The sequence below is a fragment of the Purpureocillium lilacinum genome, assembly GCF_023168085.1.
Source record: "Purpureocillium lilacinum CBS 284.36 DNA, scaffold_3, whole genome shotgun sequence".
Lineage (NCBI taxonomy): Eukaryota > Fungi > Ascomycota > Sordariomycetes > Hypocreales > Ophiocordycipitaceae > Purpureocillium > Purpureocillium lilacinum.
The window spans coordinates 3,204,558-3,220,020 of NW_027072113.1; the positions used below are offsets into that span (position 1 = coordinate 3,204,558).

Below are 15,463 nucleotides of genomic sequence, written 5' to 3' on the forward strand. Positions count from 1 at the left end.
TCCCATCCAGATTGCCAGACTCGGCGGCCTTTCGAATGACGAGCGAGCCCGCGCCGATGTGCCCGGCCCCACACGGAGGCGGTTCAACGGTCAATCCCCGCCGACCAGCCTGGTTTTTTGAGCGGCCACACCGGCGCCCCGAGTTGACTGCAATCTCCGCCGGCATCCGTACACCAACCTTGGTCGACAATTGAAATCGCTCACATAAGCTGCTGCCGCAGCTCTCTGTCCGTTGCTGAGTCCAGGGGTATGTAGGGTGGCCTGTTGCCCCAACAGTGTGCGCTGGGGCCCTCCTCACATAGCGTGTAGTGTAAGTCCTTCGTATGTGTAGCCTGTCCGCGTCCCTTGCGCCGGTCCTATTCCACTCAACTATGCATGACGGAGGAGTGGCTCGCGTGATGTTGGCGCCCGCGATGCTCGCGGCGCCCTGCCTTCCGGATCCGCGGCCGGGGGTTTGAAGGTAGTTGTTGGGAGCAAGCCACCAACAGCCTTCATGCCATCCTAGTCAATGCCATTGCATGGTTGGCAGGGAATAAGGAAGCCGCTCGTGGCATCTCCTTCCGCATGGCCGATGGCGAACCCGGCACGTGGATGACTCGACATGGCGGACCGTCAGCTGCCACGCAAGAGCCGGCACAAGAGCCGGCACGATGCTCTGAGCGCGGAGACAGGGGGTCGTACTTCCGGATCACCAACGGCAAACGTAAGTTGGCCTTCAGTGTTGGCGGCTGCATGTTTGATTCGAAAAGCCGATGCGGCATTTGGGCGAACAGCTCGAATGGGCGGTGTCGCTGTCTTTGAGGCTGTCGTTTGCGGACTTGGACCACTCGGAAGCTTGGGACGCAGACAGCGTTGAGTGTGCTCTGCCAGCAGTGAAACTGAGGAGTAGCAGATGTCCGCCTCTAGACCGCCGTGCTGGCCGAGTGGGACAGTCCTGGCGGTGACTCTGCGAGGTGGAAGGAGCCAGAGCCACCGCAGGGCAAGAGCAGCCGTGTCTCCTTCCCGCGCCAGCCAGAGTCCAGCATTCGGCAGGCGCAGCAGCCATGAAAGCAGCTGGCACTCCCTACTAGTAAATTGGGCCAGTGAACCTGTCAGCCTCAGGCATCCTGGTATGGGACCTGAAGCACCAGCCCGAAAGAGATGGCACGGGCGTTTTGCTCGAATCCAAGCAACGGGAGCTGTATTGGTGCCAATACGGCAGGCTCCGGGAACGTACCCATCACCTTATTACGGTAAGTAGTGTCTCTGATAGCTCGACCGTGGTAACTGACCCCTCTAACAGCGACTCCTCGACGTGGTGACCGGGGCCGGAACGTGTAACTCGGCAAGAACGGCGCCTACATCACGATGACCGGTGACAGAACGAGGGCGGAATGGGTCAGGACCCAGTCTGGACTGGTAAGTTAATCATTATTCGCTGCCATCCAGCCATGTAAAATACAATCGCTAATGTTGAGTCAAGCCTCCCGAATATGCTCCGACCCTCTCGTCAGCGACTTCCGGCTCGAGTTCAAGCATCAAACTCGTCCGGTCTCCTGCGAAATCTTTTCTCCCCAATCTCTTGCCGCCTGAGCTATTTGCAGCGCTGCAACTTCGATCCTTTTGGCCTTGCCGGGTAATGTGTGCTCTCTGCTGGCGCCAGGCGGTCTCTTCAACCGAGCTATGAGCTCCAAAACAGCCATGTGGTCGACCACACGGACCGAATCACCGCCTCCCTTGGCCAATTCGGAAGCCACGCGGCTGGGTGTGCTGCCACAGTCGGCATTATCGAACAGACAGTTGCTGCATTTGCCGTCAGGGAGCAACTCCGCTGAGGCAACCACACATTGCGGGGATATTCCTTGCCCTGCGCGGCAGCGGCCGCACCGATCATCCGGATGCTGGGCGACCCCTCGTTCATACACCATGACTGCCTCGAGAGATCGCTTGTCTGAGAGGTTTGGCACATGCCTCCATCGCCATCTTGCCCATTTCCGTACCACTGGACTGGCCCGGAGTCTCTGAGGAGTCGCCAACGCAGCGTGGCTCGACACGGACCCCGCGATGTCGTCAAAGACGCAGAGAGCATGGATTTCTTTCGCAGCTTCGTCTTCACCGTACTCAATCAGGCGAGCGGCACGTCGCTGTAGGCCGCCTTTACAGACTTGTATTGCCGATCCTTGCCGGCCGTCGCTATCGCTCTCCTCCTCATCGTATTCCAGCTCGAGCTGTATCTGATGCAGCGACCGAGACGTAGCTATGGACTGCATGGCTGCAAGCAGGCGATCCCGTAGCATTCGAGGCGTCCTCGAGGACGCAGGCGTGACGGTCACCATCTCCTGCTTACCGTGCCTCGCGCCATCGCGATCGAGAGGCATGTCTGCGAGGTTGACGGATCATGGGCGGCAAGACAATGGGTGCTCTACTGATCCATGCGCTTTGAGACGCTGCTGGAGGTGACGACGGCCAGCGGTACGACGCGAAACACCGTTCGGGGGACACGGGCCACCGACCGGAGAGGGTACACGAGCGAGGCCAGCGAGGCCAGTGCCCGCGAGAATGTCGGAGACGAGACGACGATTTTAAAGAAACCGCTTGATGATGCCAGCCTTGCTGCTCAGCTCCTCATGCCGAGCGGTCCGCGACAGGTATACTTATGTGCGGGCATGCTATTATGTACTGCTCTAGCAAACAAGGGTCATTGACTAGTTCAGCCAGCCCAACCGAACAGCACGCGACGGCGAGTCCTGGTATTGAAAGATGCTGCCGGGCGTGGGGGATATGTTTGTCGGTAGCGGGAGAGGCTTGGCCCGGTCCATTTTCTGGCCCCTTCGCTGTTGAGCGGGCACAGAGACCAACGACGACGCGCGCCTCACGCGGCTTGCTGTGCCCGCAGGACGGGCTTTTAGGTAACAGCGAGGTCCCCGGCACGAGAGCCGCGGATGACGGCCCCATATCACTGGCTACTGGATGAAGACTGCAGACTAACGTGGTGCCTCTGCCGTCTATTGATGACGCTCGCTGCCTGTTTTCGGCGCATTGTGCTGTCTGCTGCCGGCATTGTTGGACGCGGTTGCTGTCAGGAACGCCCGCGCGGGCCTGTACGATGCACAAACGGCACACCATCCGACAAGGTGCACCAGAACAGCTTGGACAAGCGTCCCCCAAGAATCCACACCAGACCAGCCCTGCCTGTCAAGGGGGTGGGGGAGAAGAGGTGGCATGGTAACGAGGCAGCTTTGGTCTGACGGAGCCTACCTAGGTACGGTTCCCTCGCTGTGCCTTGCCATGCGTTGCCATGCCCTCTTCGCCACGCAGCTGGGCCTGGCCTGCGGGGGAGCGCCACTTGTTACTGGCCTGACCGAATCGTCGCCTCTGTGCCTCCCCAGTCGCGCCAACGATGGTGCAATGTCAAGGTCCGGCAGCGCAGATGCGGCGGCGATCCACGAATCGGACATGACAACAACATCGTGTGAAACGGCAATTGGAAACTCTGCAGCGATAACCCGTCCCGAGCTTGCTACTTACCCCGTCCCGTACTTGTACGTCCATGGCACGCTGGACAGTCCGATCCTGGTACAGCGGATGCGGCAAGCCAGGCAAACCTGGCAAGCCACGGCAGGGCATCAGGGCTCGGTGAAGCACACCCCCCGAGAGTCCAAGACGGCCCCCGGAACCTAGAGAGAGCTGGGCTTGGCTTGGGTCCTGGACTGCACGCTCGTGGTGCGCGTTGTGGATCCGAGGATCGCGTGGATCTGTGGGCAGCCGGACCATTGGCCGCGCTCGCGGGACAGCGCTATTCCCAAGCCTCGAAGCCCCCTTCGTGGGGGAGGATGGGCGGAAGGGCCAGGTACCCTTGACGGCCCTTGCGATGCTGAGAGGCGGTTATCGTGGGGGGCAGGCCTTGGCGCTACCGAATCGCAGCAGCCCTTTGACGCACCTCAAAACCTTTCCAGGTGGATTCGCGGGATGTGCCACCGTGGGATGGGGTGGGTGGACGGGTGGATGGATGGATGGATGGATGGACGGATGGATGGACGGATGGGACAGGCGCTCCTTATAACGACGGCACCCTCATCTGGCGATACGGGCCGCCGTCCCCCCCAGGTTTTCACTCTTTTCCCTGTTCCGTGCCCTCCAGCCAGACCCGACAGTTTTGATTCAGGTCTTCGACTGCCTCTCCCCAGTCATCCTTAAAAACGACGTCGAGACACGCCACCATGACGGCAACCACATCGTCCGGGCACATGAACGGCGCCAGCAATGGCCTGGCCGCTCCGTCGACCCGGGAGCCCCTGGCCCCGGGTGTATACGTGCCCACGGTGGCCTTCTTTACGCCGGAAGACACCATCGATGTCGAGACGACGACGGCCCACGCCAAGCGCCTGGCTGGTACTGGCATCGCTGGCTTGGTGACGCATGGCTCCAACGGCGAGGCAGTTCACCTGGATCGGGAAGAGCGCAAGCTGGTCACCCGCACAACTCGTACTGCTCTCGATGAAGCGGGCCGACAGGACCTGCCCGTCATTGTGGGCTGCGGTGCGCAATCGACGCGGGAAACGATCCAGCTTTGCCGTGACGCGGCCGAGGCGGGGGGAAGCCATGCCCTGATCCTCCCACCGTCATACTACGGCGGCCTCTTGTCAACGGAGCTGATCCTGGAGCACTTTCGGGCCGTCGCCGACGCCAGCCCCGTACCTCTGCTGATCTACAACTTCCCTGCCCCTTGCGGCGGTCTCGATCTCAGCTCCGACAGCATTCTCGCGCTGGCTGAGCATCCCAACATTGTGGGAGTCAAGCTGACGTGCGGCAACACCGGCAAGCTGGCCCGGGTCGTGGCCGGCACCCAGGGCACCTCGTTCAGAACATTCGGCGGCAGCGCCGACTTCACCGTGCAGACGCTCTCTGTGGGCGGCCACGGCGTCATCGCGGGCCTGGCCAACGTGTCGCCAAAGGCTTGCACTGAGGTGCGGCAGCTGTGGGTCGCGGGAAACACGTCCGAGGCGGTCCGTCTTCAGGGCATCGTCGCCCGCGGTGACTGGGCCGCCATCAAGGGAGGTTTCATCTCTGTCAAGGCTGCGCTGCAGCGCTACTATGGCTACGGTGGCCAGCCCCGCAAGCCGTGCACGCTGCTCGAGGGCAAGGCTCTTGAGGCGCAGATGAGCGAGTTTGCGGAGCTGGTTGAGTTGGAGAAGACCGTGGCCGGCGCGGCGGCGTAGTCCTCGCTTTGACGGCATAGGACGGGACTCAGGGGTCAGGACGTCAATGCCTGCATGAAGTGGGCGGTCTCGAGGATTTGCATCAATAGGCCGCCTCGATTGGATATGGGCGGGAAGCACAGACTCTGTCGGCTCACGAGCCACGAGGGGGGCTGCAGGATTGAACGCGCGGGCGTATTATCTCTTTTTTTTTTGGTGGCATAGCAAATCGGGCGTTTTTCAAGGGCTTCTTGATAGGAACAAGAGATGACCATGTCACTGATATGTGACCGTTGGGCGAGAAAAGCCGAGGCGCGATAGATCACAAACATGTAATGAGACGTATCGTACTCTATACTGCATGTTCAAAGTACGTCGGATGCGTTTCAGCCGTGGCTCGTCACAATTAACCCCTTGAACCTGAATCTCGTATCAACAGGATGCATTATTCAAGTGTTTAGCTATACATAACACATCTCATTGCAGCAGGCCCTCGAGGAACTTGACGAGGCCGTACGCCCCGGGATCCGGGCACGAGTTCCAGCCCTCGACGCTGACGTAGACAGACCGGCCGAGGCTGGCCTCCATGCCCTTTGTCGACTCGCATCCCTTCCTGGCCGCGTCCACGGCGCTCTGCAGACTCAGCGTGCTCGCCAGGGTCTCCACGAAGGGGGCCAAGGCATCGACAACGGTGCGGTCGCCCGGCTGTGCAGGGGTATACTTGGCCAAGCTGGTCAGGGCCGCCTTCAAGCCCTCGGCCCAGATCTTAGGGGTGACCTCCTGCTTGCCCGAGGACGCGGTGGCCTGCTGCAGGCCAGAGGCGAGGGCGTTCATGAAGATGGCGTAGAGAGCGCCCGACGTGCCGTCCATGCTGTTCTCCACGACGTGGGCGATCGACCGGACGAGGCGGATGGCGTCGCTGGATGAGGAAGACTGAATGTGCGATAGGACAGCCTCGGCACCCGTCTTGAGGCAAAGGCCGCAGTCACCGTCGCCAACGAGGGTGTCGTACTTTGTGATTTGCGCCTCGGCGGCAATAAGGGAGTTGAGACCCGCAGTGAGCTTGGAGGTAGCAAGCTGAGAGTCAACTGCGGAGGGACTATTAGCATGCGTCACCTTTTCTCATTGGAGCAAAGAAAGACCTACTGGTGAGATTGCTGGGTGCTGAGCTGGCGTCGTCAGCCTCAGACGAGGGGGCGTCCTGGATATCGCTCGACTTGCTCGTGTCGATTCCACGCTGCCAGTTCTCAGGCCGGACGGGAGGTGACCACCCCGCAGCATCGGCGGGCGCATCGAGCAACGAAACAAAAGACTTGTCGGCAACCTTGAGGATTGTGATACTGAAGCCCATGCCATTGAGACTGGTCATGTAAGTTCCGCTCAGCAGGCGCGTGGGCGTGAGCTTGTACGTCGTCGCAAGCTGCTCGACGACCTCTGTAGTGATGGCGCCTTGTTCCAGGACGCTAATGCCGCCGAGGTTATTGACCATGACGACAATCTCGTCCGAGGGCGCGACGTTGATGTACGCGCGATCAGAGTCAGACTGATCGAGAAGCTGCTTGAGCATCGTCGAGACCAAGCCGGAGAGATCAGTCTTGACGCGACCGAAGCCTTCCTCGTTGTGAATGCCCATGCCAATCTCAATGTCCTGTCCGAGCTCGTCAGGGACAATCTCGCGTCCGGGAACGTGAACGTGGGCGAGAGACGCGCCAACAGTCGCCGTGTTGTCGGCTACCTGGCTGGCGATTCTGCGGACATCCTCGAGACTCGCTCTGCGCAACAGAGGTCAGTCAGAGCCAAGTTGCAATCCATGACGGGTGAAATCTGCATACCCCTGAGCAGCGGCGGCGGCAGCAATCTTTTGCACCAGCACGGTGCCGGCAAGTCCTCTCCTGCCGATTCTGCCACCTCTCTTGCGGCCGACGCCGACATCGTCACCGACAACCAGCTGCTCAACCTTGATGCCCTCAGCGCGGGCCTTTTCCACGGCCATGCCGAAGTGCAGGATGTCGCCAGTGTAGTTCATGATGACGACGAGGATGCCGCGGTCGGGCTGCTTGGCGCCCAAGACCTTGAGCGCACGAAAGACCTGCTCGGCGGATGGGGACGCAAAGACGGAGCCGGCGACAGCGGCGGACAGAAAACCGCGGCCAACGAAGCCCGCAAAGGACGGCTCGTGGCCGGAGCCGCCGCCGGAGAGCAGCGCAACGGCATGCTGTGAGGAGCTGTCGTCATCTCGGAGGATGACGGTCTTTTGAGAGGGGGAGAGAGCCAGGGACGGGTTGGTGTATGTGCTGGCGCGAAGGGCCGCAGCGACGAGCGCCGAGGCGTCGTTGGAAAAGTGCTTGGCTGGCGCACCATGTTAGTGAGTGAGCCTCCGCTTGGGGGGTTTTGGATTGCGCTGCATAGCGATTGACGAACGTACTGGACATGACGACGGCTGTCACTGCTCTTTGCACGAAGGCAGAGGCGGAGTGAGAGAGAGAGGATGAGGAAGAAGAGGAAGACGGGGGACGGGAGGGGGTGGGTGTAAGTCGCAAAGGCAGGCGCGCGCAGGAGAGCTCCTTCTTTTCTACCGTGTCGCGTTGCGGGGTTCGTCTTGTCGACCTTGAACCGGCCCAATGACGAAATGCCTGCCAAAGGTTCGTCCGTACACCTTCTACTGTATGAGCCTCTTTCACCACGACAATAATGCACATTCACATCGTTGTGCTGCTGCTGGGCCGCTCGCCCGCCTGCCCGCCTGTCCGCCTGCTACCTGACCCCCACCCACCTCAGCGCAAAACCCCCCATCTTGCGGCACGTCCTGGCTTCGCACCGCACCACCACGAGCTCGAACGGTGACCCCCAACGAATGCGCGCCGCAGCACCCGCAGGGCCAGAGCGTTTCCCCTTCGTCCTCGTGTCTGCCCGTCCGGTTCCACGCCATCAAACGGAGCCGCACCAGTCGTCTGAGGTAAGCTTCTGGGCGTCCCTTCCCCTCTCCGACGCGGGGGCACCCCAAGACCCCATGTGGCGCCATGGTCATTACCCACAGCTTGCCGTTTTCGACATGGAGGAACGGGGCGTATGCGTGGCATCCCGCGGGGGCTGGCGCGCATAGCCAGGGGTTCGGGGGCCGCGTTGCGAAGAAAGCCCAGCACAGGACCTGACCCGGGCTCGTTTCGCAAGGGGGCAGGACTGGGGGGGGGCCGATTTGAGCCAGTTCAGAGAAGCATCGACGGGAAACTAGAAGCCCGGTCTGTCTTGTCGTCGGGGCCAGACCAGCAGTAGCGCCTCACTCCTGCAGACTGCCTCGGATCAGTGTCGATGACGCGCCCGCCACGCAGTTCACTTACGATGTAGCAGCTTTGCGCCATTGATCCCAGCCTGTATGATCGGACCTTGCAGAGGGCCGGTTGTTGGCACTGGCGACGGGACAGTCTATAAGTAGACTGCGTGCTAGACCATGTGCCCTCAGAGCCGCTTGGGACCTCCAAGCTCGTTTTTCCGATTTTTCTGCGCAAACGTAAGAGTTTGGCACAACCGGCATGGGCAGACGGCTCCTTGCAATGACGTGCGGGTATATATTACGCATTACGAGACTCAAAGTACAACGTCTTTTGCCTCGCACGGATTGTCGCTGCGTCTTTGCTTGAAACCTGGGGCTGTGCGTCGTGTCATCATGAAGATTTTCGCGAATCATGATACCTCTTCCCCTTTGACTCGGGACACGTGCGGTGCCTGAGTACGCGGTGATGCCATTCCATCCAGACGTTGCTCGCGAGCGCCATGGAGCAGCCACCGCTGCCATTGGTGATTCCCAAGGTATATATAAGACGGGCCGAACCCCAGCACCGGACATATCTTTCTTCATCCTCTTATTCATTCAGTGCCGAAATATCTACCAATCGAGCTTATCTTCGACCTTGCACGATGAAGGCTTCCCATGTCATTGCCGTTGTTGCCTCTGGGTACTTTTACGTCCCAGGCGTGCTCGCTGTTTCTAGAGGGGTGAGTCATGCCACACAGCGCTCGAACCGCGACGGAGAACAAAGTTGCTAACCCCAGGGCCTCTTGGCTCGACACAGCGATGCAGCTTGCATGACAAATACTGCATGTGGGAAACCGGGCCGGATACAGGCGTTTTCATGCACAAGCCTTGCCGCCGTGACGCTCCGGTACGTGCCCACACACATTGTCTATCTGTCTCGTACATGTGCGCGCGCGCACTTTGCCTCGGCACCCGTGACCTGCTCAATCCCTTGCGTGCATTCGATGCTGACAATAGTGGACAATCGAAATAGTGCACCCAGAGCGGCAACAGATGCGAGGCCTATCATAACGAGGCGTATGCTACCTGCCGGTAGACATGCGGTGGTAAAACGGGGACGACGGCGTTGAAAGTCCGGCATTGATCTCGCCATTTTGGGGCGATCTACGGGCAAGCACGCATCGCGAGACGGGGCGACGGACATCATGTGTACTCGCATTCGACTTGAGGCTGGCCAAGGAAGTTGCGCGGAAATAGTGAAGCATGTGTGTTGGATCAGACAATCCTAAATGTAGAGATAGGACTTTGGCGACAAAAGCACGATGCTGTTTGTGGCCGATCTGTACGTCGCCTCGTCTCGCTTGTGCTAAAGACCTTGAGCCATCCATTGCCGACAGAGACAGCATGCCATCCATCGTCCGCGAGATAGCGTTCCAAACAATTTCTTCAATCACTTCCGGACGCCCATCGACCCGGGCGGAGCCTTGGAAGCGGCCGTGGCTCGGCAGGACCCATCCGGGGACTTCGGAGCTGGAAGCCGGGGGGGCGCCGGAGCGGGGGCCGGTCCCGTGGTGGAGCGCCCCTCCCGCGATCTTGCGGCTCTCCCGGTGCGCAGGCCGGATGAGCCACTCCTGAACCAGGGTGCCCCCTTCCATTATTCACGACAGTGGCATGTCCCATCCAGGGCCTGGATTCTAGAAGCCTGATGACTGTCGGCGTTAGGGCCCTTCGGCTGAGGTTTCTTCTCGACGCGGCTGATGTCCCATTGTGGCCTTTACGCACCTTGGCGTTGGTCGCGAACTGGCAACGAGGGCAACGACGACAACGACAAGGTACGAGCACAAGGTTAGGTCTCAAGGCGGTCCACCACCGCCCCCGTGTATAGATATATATATTTACATTTCATGACTTATTCACAGGGAATAAGCTATACTGAACCAGAGGCGGTAGAGAGGCGAATCAACGTCGACCTCCTCATCGTCCTCCTCGTCGGAGTCGGACTCGTACTCATTGTCAGACTCGGTGCCCACGAGCGTCCTTTCCGAGTCGTACTCCTCCTCCTCCTCCTCCCCCCCCTCTTCCGCCCCTGCCGTCTTCGGCGTCATTGTGATCCGCGGCGGCCGCCATGCCCCTTCCCCCTCGCCGCTGCCACCGCCACCACCACCACCGCCAGACCCCCCTTGACCCGGGAGCTGCATCTCGTCCTGCGTTCGATACCGCTCCAGGTGCGACCGCTGGGATGGCTCGCCGGTGTATGGGTTGAGCCCCTGGCTGCGCCTGGGTATCTGCATCCGGCCGAACGTCTTCCTTTTCGCCCCACCGCATCGAACTTCGACGATTCTCCCATCCACTGTGCGGCTGAGGATGAGCTCGGGATCCTCGAACATCGCCTCATCCCCCACAGGGCGGGGGCGAAGTTTCTCCTCGCAATTGGGGTTATCGACCAGGGGGAGGATCGCCCTCATCGTCCTCGCGGCCCTCGCGGCCCTCGCGGCCCTTTCGTCATCGTCGTCCTTGGCCCTCATCGCCCAGCGCTGGCGAATGCTCAGCATGGGCTGCTTGCCCTTTTTATCCTCCCCTTTCTCCTTCTCGTCGCCCGAGTTTCCCTCGGACGGGCGCCGCGCCTGAGGGATGGGCTTGCCGTCGAGGCCCTCCCCCTCCTTGCCGTGGCAGTCGTTGCTGCCGGTGATGTTGCTGCTGCTGCTGCCGCCGCCGCCGCCGTAGTAGTTGTTGTTGCTGCTGTTGCTCGCAGGAGCAACTGCAGCGGCGGGCGTGCGCGGTCGCGCCGCGAGCTCGGCCGGATAGCCGCGGGCCTCGCACTCGTAGTCCATGTAGACGTATTTTGCGGGCATGGTAGCGTCTTCACCAAATATCTTGGCCTTTTGTGAATGGTGGGAGGTAGGAAGTGTAGGACAGGTATGGTGAGTGTGTGGTGATGTGAGGAGGTGTGGTGAACTCTGGTGGTCGGAGCAGAGTAGACAGAGACGGAGAGGAAGAACTGGTGAGAGATGGGGAGACAAGAAGGGCAAGACGAATCGACTTTTTATACCGTATGCCCAGAGCAGGGCAGGAAGCGGCAGCGATAACAAGGTTTGACGCTCGAGAAAGACACTGTTGGCAACCACTCGAGAAAGGACAAGAGAGCGAGCCGTATATTGTTTACCGGCTGTAAACTCTCTTCGATACTCTAGTAAGAAGCCAACTCTGCAACAAACTCCCACCAGGCCAAACCAAAACTAAACAATGGTCAGCCCAAAATCGTACCCCGATGCGCCGTGTCCATGCAGATGACCAAAAACAAATCTATCCTTCCACTTTACGCAGACTTCTTGCCCTTCTTGGCCTTCTTGCGGGACTTCTCCCCCATGGCCTCCTCATAGACCTCAGCCGCCGTCGGTCCAGCCTTGCGCTTTTGCTTGCCAGACTTTACGCTAACGACCGTGTTGGACTTGCCGCTCTTGACCTGCTTCTCGGCCTCTGCCCAGGCAGGGGCGTCACCTTCGATCTCGAACCTAAAGAGAAGACGCCTCGGTTAGCCCAGTTCGCCCGGTTGACGCCGCCGTGGTTGTAGAGCCGACTTACTGATCCAGTGGCAGAGAGTCAATCATCTCCCTCTGCTTCTGTCTAAGGGCCTTGAGCGCCTCGTCTCCACCCTCTTCCAACTCGTCGTCGAGAGACGTAGACAGGGGCGCGAAGCGCTCGTCCACCACTTCGTCATCGTGTGCGCCGCTGGCGTCCGCCCTTGAGACCCCAATTTTTTCCGGCTTGGGCATCTCCGCGTCGACGGCGGCCGACACCAGCGTACCAAAGTGTGCCGTCACCTTGCGGAGGATCTTGATGAACATGGCCAGAAGCTGCGAGGTTTGCACATCCAACTCCTTTCCGATGACATCAATGTCCTTGCGCTGCAGACCAATGCCCAGCAGAATGCACTGCTGCAGGCCCGTCAACTTGATGTCTCCCTTCAGCTTCCCCGAGAAGTACAGGTTAGCAATGACCGGCATCATGTCTAGGATGACGTGGTAGTCTAGCATGTTGTTCGCGTATGACTCCAGGCGCTTCAGATCGAAAGGCGAGAAGTTTCGGTCCAGCTCGAACTTGTCCATCGCTGCGGCCTCAACCGCGTCCAGCTTTGCGCCAGCGTTGGCGGACTCATCGATGCTGAGCGCTTCGGCGGTAGTGAAAGTCCGGAACTGGTATGAAAGGAGCGACAAGAAACGCTTCTGGAAGTCCCGCGAGAATGCCCCCAGCCAAGTCCTGTCCTGGCTGTTCTCAAGCGGCCGGAGCATAACACAGGTGTGCTCGCCAGTGAGGTCGTTGGCCGTCTGCCGCAGGTATACCGGCGAGAACGCCGAGCGCTTCCAGAATTTGTGCAGAGGCTTGGTCAGGCCGTAGCTGACGCCAATGTAATCCAGCGCCTCGGGCCGCTTTTCTCGTAGCTTGGCAAACAGTGGCGGCATGTGTGCCTGGTCGCGGACCGTGATCTCTTCGTTCAGCAGCGAAGCTTTGGTCAACTCAGCGTCGGTGGCCCGGTGCATCCTCTCTTCCATGACCTGGTCGTCATCTTCGGATAGGGAGGCGAAACGGCCCTCGTAGTAGTCGGTGAGAAGCTCCAGCGCCTTCGTTCCGTAGCCCATGGACACGTACTCCGGGTTCGTTGCTATTCGCACCACACGGGCGCCAGACAGGGAAGCAAAGTCCTCATCCTGGAACTGCTGGCTCACCAGCCAGGGAATCAGATCGCCGTGAGGCCGCTGGCCGCGACTCAGGCTGTTGAGAACGCTTTGCCTGCTAATTTTGCCTTCCAACGCAACCTGGATGACGCACAGCGGCTCGGGCAGCTTGCCAGTATCCTCCACGTTGGGGGGAACCAGCACGAAGAGCTCGTGTGCCGGCGCATCGCTCATGAGCTGCAAGTCATCGGGCGAGTTCTTGTAGTGGCTTGCGACGTAGAGCGCCACCATTTGTTGAAGGAAGGCTTCGGAGACGGGGTGGAAGGAGAAGAGGGTGTCACGGTTGACGGCCAAGAGTTCGCACTGGGACGGGTCCGGGCAGCCGTGAACGTTGGCCTTGGCCTTGGGCAGCGTCGCGTCCAGGCACAGGAGCTTGTTCAGCCACTTCTCGACAGCATCGCCCTTGGCGTATCGGATGGGCTCCGACAGGGTGATTTCCCGCAGCTTCCTCGCGGCCTGGTACTCTTCCGCCTTGGCCGCCTTGCCGGTTGACCTATCCGCCAGCTCCGTCTCGCCGTTTGTGATGGAGGCAGACCGCGACTGTTCTCGCAGCTGCTTGATAAGTTTGAGAGACAGAGACCGGCCGGTTCCTTCGTAGCCGTTGATGGTGGAGGCCATGAAGACCAGATAAGGACCCATCAGCTTGCGGACGAGTGGAAGGGGGATGGCAGCCGCCTCGTCGATGACCACCAGCTCAGCTTGGCCCAGAACATGGGCATCCTGGGGACGGATGTATTGGATGGTCTGGCGGTGCTGCCTGTGGATATTGACTCGCACAATCGCTTTGTTGAAGTCGGGGTTCGTGCTCTGGATGATGGAATAGTCGGCATGATCCGCATAACCAAGCGCATCGAAACCCTTGAAGATGAATTCAAACAGAGTCTTCAAGTTCTCCGGCGACGGAGAGGTGATGAAGATGTTGCTGTATCCGTACGCCACGGCGGCGGCAACAGCGACACCCATGGCAGCAGACTTGCCTCGACCTCTGGCGGCAGTAAGGGCGACGGTGCTTCTCAAGGTCTTCTCGGAGATGGCTTCCGTAAAAGTGAGAAGCGCCTTTGCCTGATCTACAGTTCGCGCGAGCGAGATGAGCGACCCGACCGGCTCCCGCTCCTGGTTATCGTCCTTGATGTTGTCGAGCTCAATCTGCTGTTCCGTCTTGGGCTGATCCAGATCGGGCGGCGGCAGGGCCTTGACATCCTTACCGCCAGAAATGGGCAGCACGTTCAGCTCATCATCGATGACCAGACAAGACTCGCAACGCCCCAGAGACAGCAGGAAACGCTCGTTGAACCGCGCCACGACATCGGTGTGAGCCTCGGTCCTGTACCGCGAGTGGACGTCCATGGACAGGTTGTAGAGCTGTCGCAGACTGTTCATGCCCTTGAGCAGCATGACGACCAGGCCACCGCCCTCGACCGTCTCGATTGTCCGCGCCAGGATGTTGGGCGTGAGCGCCTCGAAGTCTTGCAGGACGCACATGCCAAAGGTGTTTCCCAGAATCTTGTCCGTCTCCTTGTAGTATGTGTATCGGATGTTGTGCAGCGACACGAAGAGTTCGAACGGGTCTTCGGAGTTGGCCTCTCGGATGCCTCGCTTAATTTCCTTCTTGATCTTTTGCTCTCGCTTCTTTCGGTGACTGACGCGCCGCCTGGTCAGCCGGCATTCCTCAACAGCAGGGGACGGAGTGCGAGACATACCTCGTGAAGCCAAGCAGCTTGTTCTTGTACGCCCACAGCACGGACTTATTCTGCTTGATGTCCATGCTGGACATGATGTAGTGCAGATGCACAATCACATCTTTGGAGCGGTCGCCCACCACGACGAAGCAGCTCCTCTTCTTCTCCTGCAAGCCATTGCGGATGAGCGTCTGGATGCGCTGATCCCTGCGGAGGTCGTTAGCGGCACGTCACGGAAGTTAATAGCTTTGAAGACCTACACTTGTTTGCGCGACATGTTGCGAGCGTGCCCAGGTGGTCAATTGCACGGGGGAAACAGTTCGGCGCAATCAAGGCTGTGTCGTCGATTCACCAGGCGGCGGGCAGCTCTGGCGATTCCAAAATTTTGGCTGCAGAAAGATTTCTGCCGGGCGGTGTGGCTGGATCGTGGCTGGTGGGGTACGTACCGCCACTACGCCGCGACCCCTACTCCGTCGGTAGGTACGTAACTACTTCGTGCCTCGTCTCCACTGCGAGAGAACCTCAGCGACAACGAAGGTGCATGGTCTCAGGTGGGAATGTACTGGCCAACCCAAAATAAAGTCTCATTCATAGCCTTACTGTACAGTTCCACCATCTATG

The 15,463-nt window shown here is 59.8% G+C and overlaps 4 protein-coding genes across 4 annotated transcripts; 1 reads left to right on the forward strand and 3 right to left on the reverse strand.

The window, feature by feature from the left end:
• Window positions 1–4,199: 4,199 nt before the first annotated feature.
• PLICBS_004545 (uncharacterized protein) lies at window positions 4,200–5,198 on the forward strand (the record flags this gene model as incomplete). The annotated part of the gene is made up of 1 exon (XM_018326104.2): window positions 4,200–5,198. One exon carries the CDS (start codon window positions 4,200–4,202, stop codon window positions 5,196–5,198), a length of 999 nt encoding a protein of 332 aa, XP_018175856.1.
• A 456-nt stretch (window positions 5,199–5,654) lies between these two features.
• Window positions 5,655–7,609, reverse strand: PLICBS_004546 (uncharacterized protein; the record flags this gene model as incomplete). The annotated part of the gene is made up of 4 exons (XM_065600540.1): window positions 5,655–6,265; window positions 6,324–6,949; window positions 7,010–7,526; window positions 7,603–7,609. 4 exons carry the CDS (start codon window positions 7,607–7,609, stop codon window positions 5,655–5,657), a joined length of 1,761 nt encoding a protein of 586 aa, XP_065456612.1.
• A 2,734-nt stretch (window positions 7,610–10,343) lies between these two features.
• PLICBS_004547 (uncharacterized protein) lies at window positions 10,344–11,282 on the reverse strand (the record flags this gene model as incomplete). Its single annotated transcript, XM_065600541.1, has 1 exon — window positions 10,344–11,282. One exon carries the CDS (start codon window positions 11,280–11,282, stop codon window positions 10,344–10,346), a length of 939 nt encoding a protein of 312 aa, XP_065456613.1.
• A 464-nt stretch (window positions 11,283–11,746) lies between these two features.
• PLICBS_004548 (killer toxin resistant protein) lies at window positions 11,747–15,119 on the reverse strand (the record flags this gene model as incomplete). The annotated part of the gene is made up of 4 exons (XM_018326102.2): window positions 11,747–11,942; window positions 12,013–14,802; window positions 14,864–15,049; window positions 15,103–15,119. The coding sequence occupies 4 exons, from the start codon at window positions 15,117–15,119 to the stop codon at window positions 11,747–11,749; spliced, it is 3,189 nt and encodes a 1,062-aa protein (XP_018175854.2).
• Window positions 15,120–15,463: the final 344 nt, after the last annotated feature.